General features: G+C 40.2%; 1 protein-coding gene across 2 annotated transcripts in view; it reads right to left on the reverse strand.

Annotated features, from left to right (window-relative positions):
- Positions 1 to 701: 701 nt before the first annotated feature.
- Positions 702 to 27,726, reverse strand: part of GPRIN2 (G protein regulated inducer of neurite outgrowth 2) — a 30,100-nt gene continuing 3,075 nt past the window's right edge. The window contains exons 1-2 of one of the 2 annotated variants that reach the window (XM_043552171.1): positions 15,881 to 15,965; positions 702 to 6,210 (exon numbers count right to left, since the gene is read on the reverse strand). In XM_043552171.1, the coding sequence (XP_043408106.1) occupies positions 4,391 to 6,196 (1,806 nt within the window). In that variant the 5' untranslated portion in view covers positions 6,197 to 6,210; positions 15,881 to 15,965 and the 3' untranslated portion in view covers positions 702 to 4,390. Of the gene's footprint in view, positions 6,211 to 15,880; positions 15,966 to 27,726 lie in introns of those variants that run through there. The other variant, XM_043552170.1, reaches the window with a different exon arrangement.

The raw sequence follows: 27,726 nt of genomic DNA on the forward strand, positions 1-27,726 counted from the left end.
GAGATTGGACATCCAGCACCTCCCCTGAAAGGATGTTCCACAGTCTAACAGCTCTAACCATAAGAAAGGTTTTTCTGATATTCAACCTAAGTTTCCTTTTCTTAATTAAATCCCGTTATTCTTTGGGGCTTTCTTTTCCTAACAGGGGCTTCAGTTCTGCAAGCCCATGTCAGCCCTGAAAGGGGGTGACAGGAAGAGGAAATGAACCAGTTGTACAGTACTCCCCAATGGCAGTTGCAATCTCTCTAGGCCAGGAGGTTGAATCTCTCATTTTATAAAGTGGTGGTGACGGTGAGAACATTCATTCTTAAAACAACCAGTGTCTTTAGCTGCAAGACTGACATTTCATCTTTCCAAATGAGAAAAACACATAGATCTTGTTCATCTACAAATTACACTCTCCATGCAAAATGAACACACATCCTGTTACCTTTCTGCCCTATTGCAGAGCTAGCCTATTTAGAATGTCCAGTTCAACACAGGAGGCTAGACAGCACTACTCATTTTCATTGTCTGTAGTGATACAAGGGTGTGCGGTAGTTACAGGCATATTGAAAAAATAAGGGCTCTGCCCAGAGGAACTTACAATCACCGGTTCCTTATCCTCAAATGGCTAGATGAATCCAACGACATGAACTATTAACGGGGTGAGATTTTAAAAAGATGTGGGTTAGACATTGGTTTTTAATTGAGCCCTTCATTTCAAAGCTATTTTGCTGAAGAAAGTGAAAAAAATGTAATTTATAAACCAAATAAACCCCATAATCTCTATCTTCCTAGCCAAGAAAGCAAGACATAAATGACTAGTGTCATGAAGAGTTCTGTAGGGTTATTTAGCCCACACTAAGGGTTTACTGACAGGACTTATTTCCATCTAATAAACCATTCTTCTCCCACCCCTTTTTTCCAATTAACAATACTACTTAACACTAATATAGCATTTTTCATTTTCAAAGAGCTTTGAAACCATGAATTAATCACCTCAACATGGCTGCAAGGAACAGTTGCAAGTATTACCTTCACAGTTGGGAAAACTCATGAGAGCAGTGTCTTGCCCAAGTGACAGAGAATGTAAGGGTCAGTTCCAAGACTAGAACTCAGAAATTTCTGGCTCCCAATCTTGTGGTAAGAGCCCCACATCAGACATTATGGCTTAGCCGCACCCTCCCCCAAAGTGTTTTTCCTACAAAGAACTATATGACTTTGTTCTAATTTTAACAAGGAACAAACAACCTTCTGTCCCACCAAGGACCTCTTACCTCACCACACTTACTGGCAGATCACTATTTCCTTGGATTTACAAAAAAGCTAAATAATTGTGTAATGAGCCTGCCACCACAGAAGTGATCCTTTCTTATTGCTTCAGATCATAAGGACGGCAGGAAGAAATGCCTCCCCAAACACATACGTCTTTAAACAACTGGCTAATTGCCTTATAGGGAGTAGGGATTCTTTTCCTCTGAAGTACCAGCAATTAGCCACACTGGGAGGCAGAATACCAGGTTGTCTTGAATTCATTGCCAGTTTGCATTCTTTCACATGAAGGCAAGTGGAGCCTCTGGGGATGGAAATTCTCTTCTTGGAGTCCTGGTGCAGATTCAGGTGCACCAAGCTCAGAGTTTATGGTTTATAATCCTAGGGCCAGATTAAAAAAAGATCAACAGGCATATTTTTTATTTTTATTATTTTAGTAAGTGCTGGTGTTATTTGTTGTCTCTCAAAAAAACTGGAGCCTGGTTAGTGCTCATGAAAGTCTTGGAGATCAAAGAACTCCAACCAAGAACAGGTACAGCACAGATGGTTATTTTGCAAGTTTCTTCTTCACTGCCTAGCCCAATTAATCTCTAATACTGATCTTGAGGGGCTACTTTCAATAAGCGAGAGAGGGTCTAATTCAGTTCTTGGCCTCTTCTCCAAGATTGGAAACAGCAGATTTAATGATATTGATACTTGTTTATTGGTAACTGGACTAAGATAACTCATTTCACACATACTACCTAATAAACACCCACATCAGGTATTACCTATTCTCAGTCAACGCCAATTTGGACTAGAGCTGAACCAGTGACCTAGAAGGGAACAGCTTTGTAACTTATACTTTAAGCAAGCCGTGAGGAATCCATGTGTTCAGTTTCTAGCTAGTCCTTCTAGTGCTAAGTTACCATTCTCTAAAATTTATTAATTAGCCACTGTCTTGATAGTTCCAACATGCCCTTCTCCCCAGCATCTAGACAGGTCAACACCAACTGTTATCCAGAGTAGCATCTTCTGGTTTTTGGAACATAAATTTGGTGCCAATTCTCTTTCAACAGCTGTTAGTTAAATTTTAAATGCAGACAAGCCTGAATCTACAGCATTCCAGGTCATTAGAACTCAGAAGTCAAAAACTACTGTTCTGCCTCTGATAAATCTATCCCCATCCCCAGTTCCATGAACATTCACAACAAGAATTTTGAACAGTGGTCAAAAATGGAAAAGATTCAATGAACGTGTTACCTGACAGGCATTTAGATTCAAAATGCGAAAAGTAACTTTCCAAGGACCACATCCAAAGTGAAAAAAGAGGCAGTCTTCATATTTCATCCACAGAGTTAATATTCAGATGAATATTTTAGTTTTCCTAAATTCCCATTAAAAATCTCTTCTATTTTAATCCTTTCCAAAAGCAAAGGAAATCCGCAGATGCACACACTATATTTGTTAACAAGCCACAGTGACTCAATTAGAAGCCTAAAGACCTGAAATGCCCAAAATAAGGGAGCATCTGGTTTTTTTGATTAGCAAGACATTGACCTGATTGCCTTACTGTCCTTCCCCTTCATTTGCTGTTTATTTTTCTCCTACAGTGATAATCAGATATTGGTAATGTAGTAGCAAATCTGTGCCAGTACAGTACTATAGGTTTATTCACTGCAGCAGTTTATATAACCTAGTAGTTGTAGTACTAGCTTCTAATCTACACTGTATAGCAGCCTATCATTGTTTAAGAGACATTGATCCTAATTGGTCTCTTCTTCCGCTTACAATTCCCTTCTAATCAATACCAATACTATTTTAGGACTTATTACAATTATTTTGAAAAAAATTACAGTGATCAGAACTATCCCATTATTGTCAAATGATTTCCCAAAATTTGTGTGTGAACACACACACAAATTTTGGGAAGAGGGGATCCTACAGTTCACATGGCAAATCATTAGCTGGAAATTTTAACCTTATAGTTTAAGTTGCATTATATTAAAAGCAAATGAACAGAAACCTGACTTTTAGGAACATGTTTCACTCCAGCCAAATGAGGACACGAGGTTGGTGGAGGGCAAGTTGCTCAGGATGGTCCCTCCGCTAGTGTACTGTACACATCCAAATAGGCATCCCTGTGACTATACATTTATCACATATGCAGTTTTTAAAAAATCACAATTCAATGTAGATGCACATCCAGAAATCACTAAAAATTACATTTAATGTCAGGAAACCAAACTGACCACTTATAATCTGTAATATAGACACAATATGACAGACTAACCTGAGATCCTTTTTTTGTGTCATGTGTTTGTAAGAAAGAGTTATTCAGGATAAAATTCACATTACATGAGTCATTCATGATCCATTAGGTATCTTTGGTAATATTGTACATTTATGTCTTAGTTACATTGCAAGTACTAATTCCTTTGGATACTTATCGTGTAATTCATTATAACTATATAGACTAATTTAAGTGATGTTGCAGTAGTGTCGTCTATCTATACATTGTCCGTGACACATGTGATGTATAGAATTAAGTCAGACTAGCAGAATTGAAGTTACTCTGCACATTTATATTACAGATCACTCTTACTCATTAACTATATAGCAATTACAGTGTAATTAATATTATGCCCTTTATCTATTACTAAAGTGGTATTTATGGCTCTGTAAAGTCTAAAATGCAATTAAGTTATAGTTTTTAAAAACAGCATACTATTTCCCCAAACAATTTCAATCTAAATAGGATGCTAAAGAATGTAAGTAAGTTTTCCTAACTAGAAATTATTAAAGTACAAAGTACAATAACATGACCTTAAAAGATCTGTCTTTTAGAAAAAAAGTGTATCATTGCTTGTAATATTATTCACATCTAATACACAAGGACAGAGGAGTACTACAGTAAACAAAAAAGTCAAGGAGCTACAAATATACAACCCTTCTGCTTTCTCCGGTAATAGATCTCCTTGGAGTTTCTTGTTGAGTTCTCAGGTAATAGATCTCCTTGGAGTTTCTTATTTTATATCAACTCACAGTTTCCCACCCTATTCTAAAGTGACTGGATTGTCCACACTAGCTGCGTTAAGTCTTAAGATGTAATGTTTATTTACAAGACAGTTTAAATGTTGCAGTCATGTAGCTATGTTCACTCCACAACAGTATTGGAACGGGCACAGCAGCTTGGGTGTCTCAAAGAGTGCATCATTGTTCTAAATGGCCTTTTCTTTGCCTCTTTAGCTGGAGGTGACTCCTCAGTACTTTTCCTAGAGAGCTCTATAGGCTCTGTATGGAATTGTTCTATCTGAATTTCAAGATGTTTTTGAATGGCTAATCCAAGAACTTCTGGGTCCACGGCTGCCCCATATACTTCCCATGTCATCCCTTCATCATCCCATCTCACTTCACGTACTGGAGACTTTGGGGCCTCTTGGTCATGTTCTAAATTAACCTCTGGGAACACATGAGGGTGACCTTCAGCTACAACAGATGGGCTTGTGGCCACAGACTTGCATTCCACTGTTGAAATGGTTTGTACCTCTGCATCTTTGCACTGAAGAGGAGATTTCAGTCCTTTGGTTAAGTCATTCATAGAGGTCATAGTCCATGTGTCTTTAGTCTTCATTATCAAATCTGCACATTGCTGGTCATGCAACACAATGTAAGAAGCCTTCGTTTCCTGTTGAGCTCTGCTCTGTTGAATGCAGTGCTGAGCATGTGACAGATGCTCCCCAGGAACACTACAGCATTTCAGGATTCGCTTTGCATCCAGACCTGATTCGCTAACAGATGACACAAGTTTAGGAAAGGTCATGATATCTGAAGTAGCCAAGGACTGACGATATCCAGGAGTTACCTGTTCTCTTCCCGATTCACTAACTGAGCATACCAACCTTGGAACAAGTTGAAGAGATGGTATTGGCAAAGAATGGCAATAGGCAGAAACAGTGCCGTCTATCTTCATAGCAGAGTCCTGCCTTGCACTGCAGGGTAGAGCAGTGCTGTTGTGAATTGTCATCACTGTGGCAGGGTATATACTGCTTGATATGTTATTGTAAGTCATGCCACCTTGACTAAGCCCAATTGATTGACTGCACATTGTCCTGTTTGGGAAACCACTTCCTGGTATGTGTGGTCCTAGAACGGCAGTGTGAAATGTTCCAGGATCTGTATAAATGGTAGTGTTATATGTTATACCACCACTGTCAAAGCTGTTTGTGGGCACTTTTTGGTCGCTATATGACGTGGGAATCTGAGTCACCCGGTTTTGATAGTTAGGAGTATTTTCATATGTTCCAGAGCCATATCTCGGTCTTAGGAAAGACGTGTTATGCACTGATGTATCATAACTACTGCTAGAAGAACTTATAATGGAGTGTGTGGCACTGGTTTCCATGTGGGTGACAGAACTCTGCTGCTTGCAACTGCATATTAGGTCAGAATGGCTTCTCTGAACTGCAGCTTCCAGTCCTTCCGTTCTATTCACACTTTGCTGGTGTGTATCACAGACTGAAGAAATATTTTCAACAGTGTTACTCTTGACATGCATCCTAGTGTCCTTTTCTTCCAGGGATATTGGAATCTGGTCAACGGTCAGGAAGCGGTTTGTAGTGGTAGCTCTGTTCTGCACATTATCACCTGGTGACTGATCACTCGTGGTTCTGACAGCAGATGAACTTTCCACCATTCCCGACTGTGTAGAAGACCATTCAGAACTAGGGGTACTTCCAACATCATTCTCACTCACCTGTGTTTGGCAGACAGTACTACTGAGGCTCTTCTTGAGATCTTGTTTGCTGCTCTGTCTTTCATCAGAACTCACTTGCCCAATGCACGCCAGACTTGAGGAGCTCTTAGACAGAGGGTGGCTGTTCAGATTCAGGGGATGGTGGCAAACAGAATTTAGTGTTTCCTGAGGGGAATGGGTTTGGACCTGGTGGCTGTTGGCTGCCATGGCAAATAAGAGACCTGCAGGAAGGAAAGAGACTTTAAAAAACAATTCAAGAAGGAATATGTAATTAGCAATACTCAAGATCAGGAAATACTTATCATCCCTATGGAGCATTGCTTAGGCTTCCCTTGCTTTTTATAGTCAAAAGCATGTGCCTCCAGAGATCAAAGTACAACATCTTTCTTTATCCTCAAGTGGATCGGCTTGTTTTTACCATTAAGATTGTTATACAAAGGATGTTTTTCCCAAATTGGGTTTGTACTTCATGATACAGAAGGAGAGTCAAGTCTCTCCTGAGTTTACTGAAAAACACTTCTTACGATGTCCAGAGACAGGCACTGTGACCACCCACAACTTAACTGAAGGAAAGGCACATTTTTAAACAAAGATGAACACTCAGGAGAAAAGTTATTAGGAACCTAAGTTAAACAGCTGTTGTGACAAACAAAACACAAAAATGTTTTCAAGATTAAAAATCCTTTCCTCTCACAGCTGTTCAGCTTTTAGTTCCTTGTGATGTCATGATTTTCACAAATTATCCAGTCATCGAGTCTTCAAGCATAAACTGGATTTAAGTTTCTAAATTGGAAAAAAAAAAAATCAACTCTCCCGCCCTGCCCCCTCCCCCAAATAAGCCGAAAATCCTTTAAAGCCTTATTTATATATTGTTTAAAAAAGTAAAAGAGGAGACTAGTCATGTGGCTTTCCCATTCTGCTGCTAGCAGTACAAACACACACTGCATATGGTCTAAATTTACCCCTTTCCTGGCAGTTACCTTAACACACTCACACCCACCCAACCACAACAATTCAGATTATTGCTGGATTTCCCCTGTTATCTGTCCTACCTCAGAGAGACTGTCATGGCCATTTATACTTCAAGGTTGCAGTTATAGGATCCACCAGGTGAGTTAGCAGAAGAGCTCTAACAAGGCCAATTCAATCAGGCTGGATGTGGCCCATTCCCAACAGTTGACATGAAGTTCAGCTCTTCTTGTCAACTGTTGGGAATGGGCCACATCCACCCTGATTATATGGCCTCATTAGTACTGACACACACACACCCCCTTGGTAAGGCAACTCCCATCTTTTCATGTGCTGTATATTTATACCTGCCTACTGTATTTTCCACTCAGTGCTTCTGATGAAGTGGGTTAAAGCCCATGGAAGCTTATGTCCAAATAAATTTGTTAGTCTCTAAGGTGCCACAAGCACTCTTCATTGTTTTTGCTGATACAGACTAACACGGCTACCCCGCTGAAACCAGAAGAGCTCTGCATCTCAGAACAGGGTTTCCTTTTGCAAATTGCCTTAAGAATCCAGAAGTTCATATGAACTGTTGAAGCTAATACCCAACAGGAAGGTGAAAAATGCTCATTTTCAAATGAAATATTACAACTCTTCTGTCTTTGACAAGAGAACTATCCAACTTCTGTTAAGAACATACTTGCTTCCACTGGCTGGTATAGTACTATTTGCCCCTGTGACCCCTACAAATGTTTATGTTAGTATTTCCTCATTTAGGAGAAACTGTAATAGTAACAGTCTTGTTTTTAACCAGCTTTAACAGGCCCGAAGTAGCTTCTTCCAGTGGCTTTCTTTTTAATGTCATTTATTCTATTCTCCTGCTGTTGCAACATTTGCATTGACTATTTGGCCTATTCACCTTCCCTCCTCTTACCAGACACTTTGATGTATAATTGAAGTGAAATTATTTTAACAGCTTTCTGCAACAACAGAATGTATTCAAAAGAACACACTCAATTTTTCAAACAACACATAGTTAAATCAAGCTGCAGCATTTAATTTATTAGCATGCAATTAAGTGGCCAGCTCAAATAATACCAAGTAATTTTTTATATAGAAGTACAGATGAAAGTGTTCCTAAATTTCATGCCTCAGGGCTTCAGAGGATTGTCAGTAGAGGTCCAGAAGGAAATATTTTTCCCCACCCAATGTATTTCAGGTTTGTTTCCCTACCCATCCTCTGAAGCATCAAAAAGGGCCAGTGCTGGAGATGGGACACTGAAAAGGATAGACTGGAACTCTGAGGTGGTACGGCGAATTCTCTCACTCAGATGTTTGGCTGGTGGATCTTTCTTACGTGCTCAGTCAGCTCAGACTTGTACTGATCACCATTTTGGGGGTCAGGGAGGAACTCTGCCCCAAATCAGATTGGCAGGAACCTGGAGGGGGTTTAGTCTTTCTCTGTATCATGGGGCATTGGTTGCTTGCTAGGATAATCAGGGTGCAACTAACCAAATCAATTGCTTGCCATTGAAGCAGCCTCTCAGGCATTTGTGCATCTTGGTTTCTCCTATTTTCTACTGTAGCATACAATATTTTAGTCTCCTGAGGACTGTGAGACTCTTCACTCTCCTGAGTCTAAACCAGGTTTTGGGGCTCCATACTGGGTAACTGGGTGGGGATTAGCAGCCTGTGATGTCCAGGAGGTCAGACTAGAGGATCTGGCAGTTCCTTCTGGCCTTAACCTTTATGACTATGTAAGTCCCAATGTTTTTAAGAACTTTTAAGGAAATGTACACTGCATATTCTGGCTTTGCAACAAGAAAGCATTCGCAAATACACGATTCATGCCATTAGAATGCATTTCAAAGAAGAAATTTAATTCTTGGGACAAGAAAGCTAGATGTAACTGATAAGTTCATCACACAAGAACAAAAATACCCTGTAAATAGATCAAAATACTCTGCTCATCTCTCCAGTAAATTGCCCAATCCCTGAACAGAAGGTGAGGGCTTCTAATACAGCCACCTTTCTTCTGGCTGGCAGAGGAGGAGGAGAGTAACAGGAATAAGTTCATGTGCTTACATAGTTCCCAATCATTTACATATTGGGGTTTTAAAAGATCTTTTAATGTTGATTTTAAGATGTTTGGGGAAGGGACTGCCCTGGTGTATGTACAAAGCAGCTAGCACAACTGGAGAGTTGGGCTGCTCTAACTGTTCCTCTAGGTGCCCTGTGATACAAATATATAATTGCCTGTCATTTATTTTCATATTTTGTTTGCTTGTATCCCCCAATTCTATACAGACTAATGCCTCACTAATTAGCAGGATTAATTCCTTTCATATGTATAATATTAATAAATGTAAACTGTTCCCTCAGATGATGTAGCCGCAAACACATGGGGCTGGGACACTACTGGCACCCCAAAGGCTTCCCCCGCTCTCTCTGCTGCTGTCCAAGGATGGAACAACAGTGGAGAAAATCCACTGATCAATTACGGAGCCCATGCTCCACTGTCCCTGCTGTCTGGGACTGAGAGACCTGCCTGTTGCTTAACCCCTACGCAGTCACCCTTCTCTCCCACACCCAACGGTTAGTCTCCCAAATTCAGAGAAAAGCTCATACACCAGATTGCTGAAGGCATTAACCAGTGCTGCTGAATGGGGGGTGGCAAGGGCTGCAGGGGCCATGAACCCCTGGAGTCCTGGCTCCACAGAGATGTAAAGTGCTCAGGTAACTGCCTCTACCTAACCCCAGTGCTATACCCTTCATACTTTGATCATCTGTGACAGCAACATGATGTTCCCAATGACTAATCTGCTACAAAAGCAACATGTGATAGGTACTGGAGAGCACAGTCAGAAGGGAATGACGGACAACCACCACTTGCTGTCAATATGAATAACTCATTCTTTACAACTCTACTGCTACCCCATAACTGAAAGTGTTTAGAAAATCCCATTCAGAGAGCACTTGAGAAGTGAAGCATGTGATAGGAATGATATCTAGTTTTTAAACACACTTCACTGGTCCAGCTCTCTCACAATGCACACACGGGCCCAGTCCTGCGTACAGATACACCGGCTAGCATATCTTTCCACATGTACTCTAAATGAAATGAACAGGATTAAATGCCAGAGTACAACTGTATGCATGGGCATAATTGATTGCAAAGTCAGGGCTTTAGATTTAAACTGTTAGGGCAGTGATCTTGTTTTCCTACACATCTGTAAAGACCCTAAGACACCATTGGTGCTAACCAATATTTCACAATGTACATTTCTTCAGCCACAGGATCTATAAGTCTCAGATGAGAGGAAGTCTCCAATACAACAAAGAGAAGGTAGAGATATAGGGCTTAATCCTACTCCTACTGAAGTCTACAGGAATTTTTCCAGGGATACAACTCATGAAACTTGTAAGACTTGGGAGGTAAAGATCTGTTAACACATCAAAGTATGAACAAAACTTTTTACATTACAGTAAACAGTGCAACAGAGAACTGTTTACATAAAGGAGAGCCTGAGGGGGGATTTGAATGTCAAATTCAGGTGAAGAATCACTAATATGGCAGAAACACTTTTACATGAACTTATGATCTATTGCCATAACAACATCAGCTGAAAACTTCAAAGTTTAAGTTTTCAATAGAATTCCAAAAAGGAACAACTACTTTATAAAATCATGTTTGTCTCTCTTGATGCTATCCACACCTACAGATAATTTTAAACACAGCTACACTGAGTAACTGAACACCAGTAGATTAGAAAGCCAACCTCACATCTGTGGTTATTTCACTCTATGGACAGCAAGTAAATTATTGCTTTACAGACCTAGCATTCTAAATTTGATTATTGTTCAGATACACATATATTCAATTGTGATACAGGATAAATATTGCTCTTGGCACCCAGGACCATAGGACCGCAAAATAATGGAAACAGTCACTTTCTTATTCCTTAAATAAAAAAATTAAAAATGATTATACAAAAAGGGAAATTCCCTAACAATAACTTTAAGACAGAGTTAAGAATGGTGAAAGATATACCTTCCAGCAAGATGAACAAACCTCTATTAGAACAATATACTTTACAAACATGTTCCCCTGCCCTCCACACCAATATCAGGAAATTCAAAGTAAAGTTTCCACAGACATCCTCATCTTTTCCCCCAGTTCCAAGCCCTCTTTCTACCTGTAGATCTTATTCTCCTCAGTCCTATGTAATAATCCATGAGCAAACAACCACCCACCAAATACTGGCCATAGCCCAAGTTCTCTTTCAGTCAATACACTATGTGAGCCAGAATTAAGATATGTATGTCTGAGCTGGTAATTAATACTTAGCTCTTATAAGGCACATTCACCCATAGATCTCAAAACACCTTACAAAAGAGAAGCAACATCATTATTTCCATTTGTAAAATGAGGAACTGAGGATCCGTGATGTGAAGAGACTTTCCCAAGGTCACTTGGCAGTTGAACAGTACATTGTTCTGTTACTTACACTATGATATACCTTTATTCCCAAGTGGGGGCAAGGGATGCTCACTCCTGCTTCTTAACCTTCCCTCTACTACCCTCCATCTTTCCTTCTAACAATCAGACCTGCCAACACTATGGGTTTCTGACTCTCCTGTAGGTGAATGGGGGAAACCCAGTCATTCTACAGAGAAATCGCACATTGATTGGCTGCATTCTCAGTAAGCAAGATAATGGGGAAGTACAGCCAGTCAATGCTGCTGCATATGCTGAGCAGCTGCCTCCTTCTCCTTCTCTCTGTCACTAACCCATACACAAAAGCCTGGGAGCGCTACTGAAGCATCCAGTTCTTTCATCTCAGAGCCTCCTGAAATGTAGACACGGGGCAGGGAGGTAGGTGCAGAACTAATTAAATGGCACCCCTGGGGATGGGTCTGCCATGCCATCAGGCAGTACTTTACACAAACTTAAAATGAAATTGCTTTGCATCACAAGGGACTGGCAGGTATGTAATTCAGATCACACACACTCATCCTCCCTCCAAAACTCTACATTCTAGCGACTAGCCTACAAAATGCTGCAGACTTGAACCTCCAAAGTCCAGAAAAACCCATCATCATCTCCCCATACACTATGTCCCTATGGCATAGAGGCACCACTCTATATACCATTCATCCTTCCAATATACACCAGAGAGATTCTCTTCCACATACTGGGTTACGTACAGTGTACCTAGAAATTCTCCATTTGAAGAGGGGAAAGGAGTGGGCACACATCCCAGCAATTATACCAAAATGTGTATCTTCACAAAAGCCATACTGGTGTCATGAGAATGGTATGTATAAAAATGTGGATCACTGCTAATGTAATTTACACAGTCAGTGGGGCACTTTTACATTTTGTGCAGAAGCGAATCAGAAACTCGGATACACATGTAGAGCATGGGAAAGGATAAAGGTAGAGTTAAAGCTGGGGAACTTGCAGATCTGAAGTCCCTTTCTTTCAGTGTGTAGGGTGAGGGAATTGCTTGGTTTTATTTTAAATTCAACAAAACACACCCGTGAGGTTCATTCTATTTAAAGATATCTATTGTTTACATTGACTTTATGTGAAAAGTTTTAGTTCAAGAATCTGAAGATGTCTGCACTTGGATACATGAACAAGAAAGCATGCCATTTGAGGTAGATATGTTAGGAGTATATACAAAATTGTTAGACAAGCACAGAAAGGATTAGGATAGAAATGGAATTAACATCCACTATTTTTGGCTTAGCTTCAGATGGCTGCATGAGGGGATCTAGGATGCTTTCACTAATTCCACTGAACTACTTTACTTGAAAGCAACAAATTTGTGTGGTTTTCTATGACTTATGATTAAAGTTGTGACCTATTTAATGCATTAGTAAATTTACTATAAGGATATTACATTTTGTGCATTTTACTAGTTGAGATTTACTGACAAATTACTATGCCTAAATGAATTCCTCAATTTTGTTTTATATTTCATGCATATGTTTTCAATTACAATTTTGAAAACAGAACGTAAATGGATAAAATGCAAAACCATCCATAAAACCATGTTGGCATCTGGATCAAGTTTTCAAAGCAAGTGGCATTACATATGCACAATACCAGCAATAATCTTTCTACATAGACTTTTTAGTACTATTCATTTTGCAAGTGATAATTTTGATGAAGACAAAACTTTGTCTTTCTTCCATGGTTTGAATCAGGTACCTGACACCTACTAGCTCCAGGATAATCCTACTCAGCAAAGTACAAAATGCCTGTATCCCCATGCACGCCAAGCCATATGCATCTGTAATTTAAATAAATTAAATATTTGTGTTTCATTTGCTATTGCTTAACTAGAACCTTGCTGATCAATTTTCAGTTTAATTTTTTTAAAACATAATTTATCACTCCGGCTGACCAAATAACAGTAAAATATGTTTGTCAATGAGTTTTTACACATATGTGTCATATAGTATATTCACCAAGAATTATTTGAGCAGTTACAACGCTGGATGAATACCAGTGAGATCCATTAAAAAATGCCACCCACCCGCATCAACAGGTAGGGGAAACTGATGAGGCCAGAGGTGAAAGGGGGACATTCCCAGTAGTGATGGAGAGAGGCACTTGCCAAGGAACAATAGCCTCACATGGGGTCTCTGGCACCCATTGGCCAGCAGGGTGAGAGGGGTGCTGACTGGCCAGCATTCCCCAGCTCCCAAGTTTTAGCCCAGCACAGGGGCCACGTGGCGCCTCTTTCAGTTCCACTCCGGCAGCCCACCCTACCCACCCAAACTAGGAATGAGAACTTGGCCTGACAGATGCTGTGGGTCTAGCCAATCATCTGTTCAGGGGATCAGGAAGGAATTTTTTCTCGGGCCAAATTGGCGGAGGACCAGGGAGTTTTTTTGCCTTCTACACAGCATCTGCAAGCAACAGGGGGTTAAGTAGGAACACGTTACCTAACTGGGGTGGTGTTACTTACTCGTCACAACTTGTAGCCGGTTTCCAGTGTGGTTGAGAGAATAAAATGAACAGTTCTCAGAGATAAAAGACCTGGGATTTTGGCAGGGCTGCCCAGAGGATTCAGGGGGCGTGGGGACTTCGGCGGCAGGGATCCTTCCGCTCCTGGTCTTCTTTGCTGAAGACCTGGAGCGGAAGAAGTGTCAGCGGGACTTCAGTGGTGGGTCCTTCACTCCGGGTGTGCTGCCGAAAACTCTCGTGGGGACCCCTGAAAACTCTCGTGGGGGTCCCTGCGAGGCCCGGGGCAAATTGCCCCATTTGCCCCCCTTCTGGGTGGCTCTGGAATTTGCTGATGGGCCTTGGGTAAGACCTTGTGGCCCTCGTGGGCCGAGGTCCCCTATCCTGCTACACCCTCTGTCCCCCTCGTGGAGGGAAGGGTGCTAGGTAGGATTCAGAGAGAGCTGAGTCCTGGGGGGTAGGCTGAGGAGAGCTTACTCCACATTGTGGGTTATATATTAAGGAGCCCTGTAACCCTAGCACCAGTTATGGGTTATATGGTAAGGAGCCCTGTAACACCTACATTGGAACCAATTAAATGCCTAGCGTAGGCAAGTATGGGTAGTGAGCGGGTAGTACTCCTTGTGCTAAAAGTTTAATAAAAGTTGTGGGTTACCACTTAATTCCATGCGTGTATCTATCGGTCTTCATTCTGCCGTTGTGTCCGCATCAATTTACTCAATACTATTAAACCAGCCCTACTTATTACTACCCCTCAATTGCTTTTGTTATAGCTCCACTCCTTTCCTGGCTTCACTACACATTATCTTTTCCATAACAGATAATAGTGTATCTTTTCCTTGTCCCTCACTTATAAGGTCACTGTCCAGGGGCAACACCCAGGTGAGAAACCAACAAGTTCCCCCAAGCTGGTGGGGAAGAGGAAGAGATTCTTCCCATGGTGCTACTTTTTCCCATTTTCTTACCCAGTGCTTGCTTCAGCACCTTTCAGAGTTTTCACAAGCATTAGCAGCATGAAACTGACCTGATTCTTGTCAGTTTTCCTGCCTCCTGCAGGGTGTTCTAGTAGTAGGAGTGAAAATTAGTAAGAGCAGTTTTCAGCTTGCTATGGCTTTGGAAAGCTATGAGGAGCAGCAGGTGCTGTTTGTCTGCTTATCTGGGAAGACGACACTGCATCAGTGGGTCCCAACTCTGCACTCCCTGCACATGCCCAAATTCAAATGAAGTCAATAAAGAAAAAATATATGACATACAATATTTGTTGATCTAGTTGCTTTTATAGCCTCTTCATCCTAGCAGCGAAGTGCCTATTAGCACCCTCATAACTGTGGTAATGGAGAACAAACCAGTTTCTAAACTCTCATCTGTTTATAAATAGCACAAAAGTTTTAGTATCAGAGCTTAATAGCTCTTTGAGTAGTTAGCACTCTTATCCCTTGAAAAATTGCTGTGTCTCAATTCATATATTGCATTGTTAAAGACATTAAATAGACTCTTCTGGGATGCTTGTCACTACGTGTGACAAAGTTCCTCCTCTGCCTTGGTGGATCCTGTGCTTATTAGCGGATTTGCTTTCCTCAGAGATTCACGGCAGCCCTCAGTTTGGCCACTTTTGCTAGTGGCTCAAACGTGCTGTTCACTCAGCTAATCTCATCACTGGCCAGCATGGGGAAAAGGAAGGAGAACAATCCCAACAGTCCCTGCTGGTCCACCTAGTGGGTCATGGGACAGGCCAGGGACCTTCCCCTCTGGTGGGACTCACAGTCCAGGTCAACTCCTCCTGTATCCAATAGGGAGTTGACGGAATCGGGGGAACCCGGGCCCGCCCTCTACTCCGGGTTCCAGCCCAGGGCCCTGTGGATCACAGCTGTTTATAGTGTTTCACGTAACACCTGTGTGACAGCTACAACTCCCTGAGCTACTTCCCCATGGCCTCCTCCCAACACTTTCTGTATCCTCACCACAAGACCTTCCTCCTGATGCCAGATAGTGTTTGGACTCCTCAGTCCTCCAGCAGCACACCCTCTCACTCTCAGCTCCTTGTGTGCCCCTTACTGACTGAAGTGAAGTCCTTTTTAAACCAGGTGCCCTGGTTAGCCTGCCTTAATTGATTCTAGCAGCTTCTTAATTGGTTCCAGGTGTACTAATTAGCTGTCTGACTTAATTGGTTCCAGCTAGTTTCTGATTGTTCTGGAACTGCCCCTGTTACCTTACCCAGGGAAAAGGGACCTGCTTAACCTGGGGCTAATATATCTGCCTTCTATCGCTCTCCTATAGACATCTGGCCCGACCCTGTCACATATGATATCTGGACACCTCACAACAGCCCTGTGAGATAGGGAAATATTATTGTGCACATTGTAGAGGAACTAAAACAGAAATTAAGCTGCAATTGTATAAAGACTTGCACCGGTGCTTCATTGTCATGCAGTTGTTGACATAATTGATTGTACACACACCGGTGATGTTAAACATGTGAATTACTGTTTGCAAGATTGGGACCTAAAGGAAAATTTATTTGCTAAGTTCATGATTTAGAAAGCCCACCCAAAATGTGATTTACCCTATGTTTCATCCACTTATTGCCATGGCACTTTTAAGAAAGGGACACTATCTTGTTAAAATCTGAACTAATAATAGATTTGTGTGTGCCACTAATTGCATGTTAGATGATAAAAGTGAAATTTTTTTTAAAAAAATCTTAAACCACTGATTCTGTTTATTTTTTCATCTTACTCAGTTTGTATAATTAAAGAGACTTATTTTCATTTTCTGGTTCTCATGAAGTAACACTGTGTAGTAGTATTTGAATGGCTAAATGCTGCTGGAAAATATTTAGGTCCAGACAAAATAAAACCAATTTTACTGGAATATACTTTAAGCAATGGAAATTATTCTTTTAAAAAATACACTCTATATTTTGAGCTTTAAGTCAACCCAACAGCATCCTTCTAACTAATTGAATATGTAAATAACATAATGTCTAATGCTCTATACAGCATATACACCCAGATTTCATACAGTAGCTGATTTCAGATCTGGATTTGATTTGATTTTAGAATGTAACCTTGAAAAATACTCTCCAGCCCAAAGAACAATGATTATTTTCAGTTACTTGGCTTCGCAATCCCATCATTCCTGTACCAAATCTGTGCAACAGCCACAATTGGCATGAAACCTCACATTACACAAATTAAATAAATAATCTCTTATACCTGTGAAAAGGAATTTGAATGATTACCTGACTCATTGAATTCTGCAGAACTTTCCATGAAACAGAATTCTACTATCCTCTGCGAAAATGCACTATGTGTACCATTTCCTGCCACAAAAATGGGTGAGACACACAATTCTCACCAGATGGTAGTAATCTTGAAAGAGCTCTCCAGAAACTGTACCACTTTTAATCCATGTTCTCTGCATTTCACACTGAAACATTTGATTGTGGGGATCCAAATATTTTGTACTAAGTTTCTAAACGGTATTAAGACTGAATATATACCTTGCTCTCTCTCTCTACACATACACTTCATCTATGCTAGTGATAACCTTGGGATAAATTGCATTCATCATGCACATTTGGTTGCTTCACCTGTACTTTGTCCCCTAGTCCATCTCTGTCAGAAAATTTTCCAGATCTAATCATGAAGTCTATAGCATTCTAACAATTCTATAGCATTCTAACAATTTTCTAACAAGCTTCTAACAATTTTTTTATAAAATCTGTCCCTAAAACTTTTCATTGCCCCCTCCCCTACCAAAATATGCATTTATTCCTCCAAATTAAATTGATACTAAACAAGTCAAATTCAGTTCTAGAGTAAGGGTTTAAAGTGCAATTCTGAGGAATGACTATATCCAAACAGGTTTCAGAGTAACAGCCGTGTTAGTCTGTATTCGCAAAAAGAAAAGGAGGACTTGTGGCACCTTAGAGACTAACCAATTTATTTGAGCATGAGCTTTCGTGAGCTCATATATCCATATATATATATATCATATATATATCATATATCCAAACAGCACCATCTTACTCAAAAAATCTGACTGCCAATACACACAGCTCATGTACTGAGCTCTGACTGCTCTCTTTACTCTTGTTGGCATTGCAGAACCGACATAGCTAAGAGAACTAAACATTCTTTTCCATTTAAAAGGTCAACACTATTGTTTTCTAAGTTATAATCAATTACACCTGTGAAACCATAACGAAGTCAGTAAAGCTGCACCAGTGTTACTAAACGTTTAATTTGACCACAGCACCTTTGTTATGCTGATAGTGCACGAGATGCAAAAAACCCAGTTTTGACTCTGTACCGAGGTACAGATGCCATGTGGGGGTTGGAGTTAGTATGTTAACAGAACACATTTGAAACAGAAGTACTCACTCAAACAGATAACATACAGCCCTCTATTATCATTAGTACAGGGTCACTTATTTGTCTTTCAAATATTGACCCACTCTGAGAACAAACTATCAGGGTTAGAAATAGGAACCTTCCACCTGATGAAGTGGGCTTTAGCCCATGAAAGCTTATGCTCAAATAAATTTGTTAGTCTCTAAGGTGCCACAAGTACTCCTTGTTCTTTCCACCAACAGAAAGCCAAGAATCTTTCTTCGCTAATAGAATGAGATTTGTTTGGGGGCTTGGGAAAAAACACACATAAGATACTGGACTTTTTAGAACACAACATACATAGAAAAGCTATTTTAGATCATTTCTAAGCTGCCTTTATTGCATTTTGGGACAGGAGTTTTAAAAGAGCTCAGTGTTGGCCTAACGCTGCAGCCACTGAAGCAGAGATTTTTACCACAACTTCCAGAGACAAGAGTTAGGTCAACACTGTGCACTTTGGAAATTCCCTCCCTTAGTTATCCCAAGATACCATACAGCTGGATAGCTGATACTAAGAGAGCCTCTCTTTATGGATGGAGAGATGTGATAAATAGGAGAGAAACAGAAAAAAAAATTTTGTACATTGTGACTTATACAAAAAATACGGTGCAATATAAAGTTTTGATACTAGTATATATGGAAAGGGTATGCTGACGAGAGATGTATGGATGTTTGCATTTCCTCCAGTAGGTGAAGGAGGCCTTGTGAAACAATTGAAACAATATTGTCATCTAGAAATCTGCAGCAGCTTTATTTAGCTAGTTATGTCACGCTAAAGTGACTGATTGTTAGCTGTGCTCATTTTTAAACTCATTGTTGCTCTGTAAATTGGAAACGTGTGGTGCTAACATTAAGTTCTCAAAAACAGATTAAATAGGTACATTATGAATTCTCTGCAGAACCTGGCAAGAGGCAAGGAGAGAGGGCATTACAGATTCACCACCATCTCGTAAAAATTCCTGCACATTTCCAGTATCCCTAGTGATTACTGTCCATATTCTATATCAATAACTTTTTATGGATTATTTATTCTACATAAATGTAATATTCAACACACAAACTGGCTATAATGCACATAATTAGAGAAAGAATAATGATGGCAGAGCCGACAACCCTATTATAACAAACCCAGACAGCACTGGTTGTGGGTATTATGCTTGTACTGCACGTTCCTCTCCTCCAGCTATTCTTAAAGTCAGGCAGGAAGGCGGTATTTTATGAAGATCTCACAGCAATGGATTCTTGTAAAATTTTGCTCCATGCCTTCAAAATCAGCCTCTGATTACAGAGTAAATCTGTTCAAAGTAGAACCACCCTTGCCACAAATGGAGACTATATACCTGTGAAATTAAAAGAAAGAGTTCTATAATAGACCTAGGCCAAGAGTCCCAAAATGATTAATAATTTTGGATCTCCAACAGGAGACAACTGAAAGGGGCCTGATTTTTAGAGGTTGGGTGCTCAGGAATTTCAGAAAATCAGGCCCTGTTAAGGCGTCTCAAGTTGGGCACCTAAAAATTACGACTTCGTTTTTAAAATCCTGATTCTAGTTTGTGTCAGCATTTATTAAACTACATCATGAAAGGCTTCATAAAGTCTGTCAGTAGAACATGCACAGCCCTACAACTTCAGGGCACCAAATTCTTCTTTAACACCAGGACAGATGTATGTATGTTTTATACCAAGAGGGCAGCGTGATTTTAATTTACTTATAAGATTTATTCCAGTAGAAGGCTGCTATATCTAGGTTCTTAACTCTATTTAAGCCTATTACAGACACCCTGAATGTAACCTGCAAATTCCCTGACATACTGCTCAGGAAGAATGGCCTGAGAGAGGCTACAGTTGTTATTAATGATAGCATATGGCAAACGTTCAAGAACTTTCATTGCAATCCATGCGGCAGCAGTTGTGATCAGTTACAGACGGCATAGTGGGATGGGGGAGGGAATACCGTACATCAATACTAGAAGTGCAGAGTGCATCTTCATTACAGAGTGCTGTTGTAGTCACCCATGAGGGAAAACTATTATACTTAAATGTCTAAAGAGCTTTCCTTTTTCAAATATCTGACATTTCCTTATTTTAGAGCTGGGCGGATTAAGCAATTAAAATAAGGAGATCATAATGGGCGTGCAAGAAAAAACAAGTGTGCCCCACATTAGAGTTCTTTGCACATAGCAAGAATGTTATACAGACACTCGATGAGTGCAATACAAAAGCCTAGCTCGTATACACTCCATATACATATAAGTAAGCTGATCAGCTGCATCTGTTACTTCTTATCAGCTATACAATGGTTAACTCCAAGCAAGCTTCCTTTGATTTCCAACACTACCCTCCTGTTCCTCAGCCTGGCTAAGGTGTGGAATATCAGACAGACATCTCGCTTACCCACTGACAGGGAGTCAAAGGAAGAAGCAGGAGTGCCTGAGTCACTCTGTATCAAGTGAGGAAGTGTCTGGGAATACTCAAAGCTCCAGCAAGGGGCTCTCTCCTCTCACTGACTCCCCAAAACAATGACATATCAGGGAAACCCTGCTTATAATATTACCTTGCAATGACAATAACATGAAAATAGCTATTTTGTGGAAAAAATGAATGGGTTTTTATATTTACTGCATTAATAAAAAATGCAATCAAATCACAAAGACAAGTTCCATATGTCCATAGTTTATGTGCTCAAAGCAAAAATCACACAAATGGAGATGGTATTCATGTGATAAATTAGTGTACGGACATTTGACCATCTTGCCTGACCTCTGCTCATGAAGCCAGAGATGGCCTGCAGTACTCACCTGGGGGTTTACTACACGTGGATATGACCAATACATTCTGCCCTTTATGTCCCCTCCATCCGCACGCATACATACATTCCCACACACACCACATCCTGGAGCACTGCCAACCCTACGTATTCAAAAATCATGAGTCAGGTCTCAAAAAAACCATGATATATTTTAAATCTGATTATTCTGAAATCCAATAAAAGTTGCATGCTTTTAATTTGCCTCCCGTCGTTAGAGCATTTAGGGTTCATGTTTTCAAGCTTTTCTCCACAACCATGAAGGCTAAAAAATTTTTTAAAATGAAAGCTAGATGCTCATGTAATAAGCTGATTTCAGTAGATGAGGCTTTAAGAAAAACATCAAATATTGTGAGAAGTGAGATGACCTAGTACTATACTCACAGTGAAAGCTCTGCTGTCTGCAGAATTTACATATTAACATATGGTCTCTAGACTGTAACAACAGACTAAAGTTACACAGAGCAGAGACTTAATCTAATTGCCACATTTATTTAAGTAGGAATATCTTGCAACTTATATTCAGTTAAATGTCAGCACACAATAGTCTTTGTGGGTACAGCATTTTGCTGTTTCTTAAGGACTTCAACTCTTTAATGCACAAACATGACAGTGACCAATACCTGGCTTCCCAACCACAATGCAGAATGATTCAAAAAATAAATTACAACTCCTTAACACTGGGTGCTACTTAAAATCCAACTTAAAATCAAAGTCAACCATCAAAAATATAGCACAGCAAAAATGTACAGACAAATGCAAATTAAAAGTGAAAGGCATCAACAAAGTTTGTAACCCTTGTCCTCCACAAACCCCACCCCAGTCTTTCCAGGCCGGCATTGATGTGAGTTTGAAGTCTGGGCTGTGTCCAACACTCAGGCTTGGAGCCTCTGATGAGCTCCACCTCGGTAAACCCCATTGCAAGGTCAGGGCCACAGTCCCCAGTCCCAAAAAGAGAACCACATAGATCAACCCCTGTACCTACTGACTACAACTGAACTCTGTGCAGACACAACGGTCCACCCACCTCAGTCCCTGCAGGACTGGGGACCTGAAAACTCTGAGTCAGGGACCTATGTTTTGAGATTGTCTGCAGGGCTGCTCCATGCACACAGGAAATCAATAGAAATAAAAACAACAATAAAAGCCATGATTTGCTGCTGATAGTGTAATGAAGAAAGCAGGAAGCCAAACTAAAGTAATTTGTTTACAGAAGGCTGCATACAAGCACCCATGTCTTGCATACCTAGCCCACTCCACTCCAAGAGGTTAGATGACTGAAATATTTACATGCACTTGTAAATTAATATTATACTTGCTTTAAAATACTCTGATATTCTTGCAGGGGGGTTTTTTTTTCCTGTTTGTTTTGTTTTGTTTTTTTGTTTCGCTGCTAGTTTGGAAGTTTAACAGCAACAGTTAAAATGGAAAGAAATGAATTTGATCTGGCCTAATGTCATGATCTATCAAAGTCCCAAGTTCAACATTAACTTCAGGACTAGCATTTCTTTGGCTAGTTGAGCTTGAACAGGACAACGATAAGGTGTCAGACTAAGGGACAAGAGTGTGCCTGGCGTTCTATACATTTAGAGCTCTTTGCCACACAGTCCAGTGACAGTAGTCCTTGGAGATGCTCACATGATATCATGCTTGGCAGAAGGACGGCAGTTGTTTTTATAAATTGCAATGGGTGGTGGCAGCAATGACACTGGAAATATAAAGGAAAGAGATGGGTGGTGAGCCCAGAATTTCTCCACACACCCAGGGAAGCCAATGCTCACATGCTTGAAAGATGCCCCACCAAACAGATCAGTGGGGAAGCTCTCTTTATCTTCTTACGGATGAAGACAGTTCTGTCTCTTTCACAAACCCAGTGTCATCAGTATTATAGGTGGCAGATGGACTAGATACCCCAATAGGTTCTCTCTCTCTCCCTGGCTCTCATATTTTCCTTCTCTACCTCCTATACCACAGTCTGTACCCATTTAGACTTTGAGGTTCCAAAAGTTACTTAAAGTTACTCTAAGCAGCAACATGGAGCAAAAAGAAAATAGATTTTAAAATTATGAAAAGTGGTGAGGAATGTGCAGTGATTGCAGAAAGGAAATGGGAACCAGGACTACTGGTTTCTATCTCCATGTCTGGATCACTGACTCACTGTGCGACCTTGAACAAGTCACCCCCTCTCTGTGAGACTCAGCTTACCTATCTGTAACATGGGGATAAGAAAAATACATCACAGGGGTTTTGCAAGGCTTAATTTATACTTGCAAAGCACTTTGAAATCCTTGGATGAAGGATGTTAGGAGAAAAGTCTTTTTACCTTTTTAAAAGAAGGACCTTGCTTGAAATAATTAGTTAGTTTCTTCAGTATAATGAACTTTCTGCCACATTCACAGAAAACTACCTTATCAGAAATGGTTACATTCTATTCACTCCTTACCAGCATCAGTGCAGACCTATCCACTTCCTCAGACTCCCAGTGTTAGGTCAGAGTGGTTAATCCAAAGGATTTCAAATAGGTAAAGCAAGGATTAGCTGAACAGTAACATTGTTTCATCATAGATGACAATTTCTCCAATAAGAAAGTGCCAGTATAAAAACCAGTTGTCTTCAAATGCCTTTCCCATCAGATGCCACAGAATAAGCATTTTACTTACTGCTGGGACTGACTTTAAAAAAACAACTTTTATCTGTGCTGGAATAATCTTGTTCCAGCAAATAAACCAGAGGCAGGATCTGTTTGCTGTAGGTCATAATTATACTTGCTTATAGGTCAGTTTTATGCTGCTTGCACCTTATTTCATAGCTATATCCTCACGTGGTGACATGTAGCACTCCTGCTCAAGTATGCAAGGGTTTACCACGAACACACACACTGGTACCAGGGGTGAACTATGATGTAATATTTTATCATAATTTGAGTCATGCTGAATTTATGTCCATAAGAACAGAGCTGTGAAAAATCATCAGAATCTGGAGACTTACCTATAGAGATTCACTCACTTACTAGCTTTTCTTCTAGTATGCTAAACTCTTCACGAGTACCGATAGCATGGCAACAGCAGTACCTCTTTGCACTGGCAGAGACTGAGCAATCTCTGCCCAGAGGGGAGAAGTGAGCATGCATCTGTGCAAGAGAATGTTACACTGGTTTGAAAAGGAGTAACAGGAATAGTTATGTAAATATAGTTTAGTCTACTCAATTAATGTGAAGTATCATTCAAAGGGTTTGTTCCTCTGAAATGTTGTGGGTCACATGAAGTGGAATGGGGAGGAGGGGGAACAGGACAGAAAGACTTTCCATCTAGAAATTTTGTTTAATTATATATTGGGTGCAACAGTTATCATATTAGCAAATAAACAAATAATAACCTCACTCAGAGATATTGGGAGTGAGAAAGTATCATCAGTGTTGCCAAAGATGATGACTTGTGGCTAGAATGGGATGATGCAGGATATTCATACCTAAACACCAAAGTGAGCCTACAGCATAACTACAAGATCCAACACAGAGAGGCACAACTAAAGTCCAAGAAATAAATCCCAGCAGCCTCAGAGACTTACATCTTGCAGCATAGACACTTACATAGTTAGGTCAACGTAAGTCACCCACTACATCGATACAATAACTCCACCTCCACGAGAGGCATAGTGCTTAGGTCAATGTAGTTAGGGCAACGCAGGGTCCGTGTAGACACTGCGTTACTTACATCACCTGTTGGCTGTCAGCCCTGAGCGGGGCTGACAGCTGGAGCCCCACCTCCACCCCTCCCTAGCACTTACAGCCCAAGCTGTCAACCAGGCAGGGCTCAAGCTGTCAGTGTCCCACTTCAGTCAGTGGACACGCTCCTGGTGAGGATGCACACTGCCGACAGAAGGAGCATGTATGGACTTGAACCACCCGCTGTAATTAGTGCAGTGGCTGTATGTCGACTTAAGTTGACTTAATTTTGTAATGTAGAGAAGCCCTAAGGCTCATTTGAGCTCCTAAGAACATGAAGCTTTTACTCTTTGGCTTAACTCAACTATGACTACTACAATTTGACCCCATCAGATGGGGTACATATCCGAACAGAGTAGGTATTTTATGCCTCTTACTTTTGATTACTTTGAGTTCTTGTAATTAGATTTATTTGGGCAGTCACTGTGGACCATTTTCAGAGACAAGAACGATCAATCTGTTCTCCCAGGACACAGAGAGGAAGGGATGAAAAAATGTTTGTACTGGAGCATTTAGCTGAAGCCGTGGGATGGAAGAGTGTCCATTCTCAAAAGATCCTACAAAAGACTGTCTGCAATCAACCAAGAGCACCGAAAAAGCCTAAACCACAAGGTGTGGCAACAACTGGAGACCATAATTTGCAAACATGGTATCAGCATTGTTCACAGGATGTCTAAAATTCTGAGGAGAAGCTACTGTATTTTCAGGAATAAATATATCTCCCATTCTGTGGGAACAGGTGTGCTTCCCCACTGCTTGGCTGATCTGAAGACAATGGCTTCTCTCAACTGACTGCTCAGTCAGTTACAGAATCCCCCACTTCTTTATTACCATCTGTTATTAACATCAGAAAAGCAAATTTTGAAGCATAATGATACAAAGTGTTATGAGCCCTAAAGAAATTCATTCCAGCTCATGAAGATTAAACATTTCAAAACTAACATCAGCTTGGGTAAAAGAAGATACCTTGCCCACCTTTATTATATCAAATAACTATAGATGACCATCTGAAGCATCTGCTATTAAGCACTGCTGGAGAAAAGATACTATTCCAGAGGATAACTGGTCTATTCCACTATCGCAATTCTTTTGATTTTAAGATATTTGAACTAGTATTTTCTTGTCTCCTTAATTTTGGGCTTTTGCCCAACATTTGGACAATGGCATGTTTGCCATTCATGATTTTATGTTGCTTCTTACCCCTAACCCCAAAATGTTAGGGGTAAGAAGAAACACTTCTTCTAGAAACATGGGTTACTAACATTTTGTATCATAAGTTAATTTTTTTTCTTTTGTTGGTAGAACTTGCACCACTTGTTGAAAGGGTTAAGACAACAAACCACTAGATAAAGCATTAACAAGAGGAATTTCCCCCTACATTCTACATTAAGATCAAGTCAACGCACACAAAAACAGTAAAGTCTTAGTGTGTCTTCCCAATTTGTCAGTAACACACCAAAACCATATAGTTTGTTACTTCCATTATATTATGGACTTCAGTGTGATCATAGTCCAAATAATTCAGCAAGACAACTTTCGGGATACCACAACATTGTATATCAGGTATCAAAACCTCTCTTTGAAAGCAACTGTTTTAAGAACTAAAGAACAGGAAGAAGGCCACAAATAGGAAAGATCTTCTCTGACAGAATTTAAAAAATACACTGAAGATACAGTACATTCACCTTACCCTAGTTAGACACATGTTTTGCAGAAAGTGATGAGCAAAGAAATCTTTTAGAATAGGGTGCCATTTTAAACATAACAAAAAATATCATGGTGGGGTTGCACATTTACCATCTGTTTTCCAGATCAAAATTTGCTTAGCTGATAAGTCAAAAGATCTGATCCCTACTCATTCGACATGGGCAAACTAGGTTCTTTCACTACCATGCGTTACTGATAGTAAAAGATTCTGCAGGCCAAATTAAGGCCTTATTTACATCCATTCAACCCCATTCCATTCAGTTGATTACACAGGTGTAGACTCACTGGAGTTTAATTGGTAAACATTCTGCACAAGGAGAAAGAATCCAGCTCATTCCTCTGTGCTGTTAGCGCTACAGCACAAACAGGAGTAACGCCATCTGTCTGAGCAGATGTGACTTTAAATACACACAAAGAAACATACTGGTTGAGTAAGAAGGTGCTATTTTTACAGTCCCTTTTCAATGCAGAACCAAAGCACTAATAGTTAATGAGTAGGCTCATAGCATTGCTCAGGCTGAGATGTCTGCTGGTGTCAACCTCATCTACACTTAGCTTATCCCTAGTCCCATTTCCTAATTGAGTAAGGGATTACTTAAAACAGGTTCACAACATGGCTTCAGTTTAATTAATAGATGTTTCTGTTGCTGAAGGAGCTCTTTCTGAATGGAATTTTTGTCAGATCTAGCAATTTAAAAACAAATTGAAAACATTCTTCCGAGGTAATTCTTTGCTTATAGCTGCACCCATAAAGCATTTCTATATTAGATTAATTTAGTAGTTTTAACTCATCCATAAGAAGTATGGCATCAACGCTCTCAGCTGGAGAGTGGTTTAACATCTTTTCACTCCACTGCCCCTTCAACATATCCCTCCCCCTGTTCTCAAAAACAGTTGAGGTCACAGAAGTGTAAAATAAATGGTTGTTGGTTTTAGACAATTTTCTTGTTAAAAATATAGCTTGTCACTGAAATAACTCTTGTAAAAAACAAAATTAATACTTAGAGTTCATTGGGGATTCAAACCTTTCAGAAAATTAAGTAAAACAGCTGAGCTACCAGGAAAAAACAAAAGCCCCTTTCACATAACTGGCACAGATTTGCTGTAATGGATGCAAGATTTATACATACACCTTTACAGTATACATCATAATAGCTTCACTGTGAATCTACATTA

Source organism: Chelonia mydas, chromosome 7 (assembly GCF_015237465.2).
Source record: "Chelonia mydas isolate rCheMyd1 chromosome 7, rCheMyd1.pri.v2, whole genome shotgun sequence".
Taxonomy (NCBI): domain Eukaryota; kingdom Metazoa; phylum Chordata; order Testudines; family Cheloniidae; genus Chelonia; species Chelonia mydas.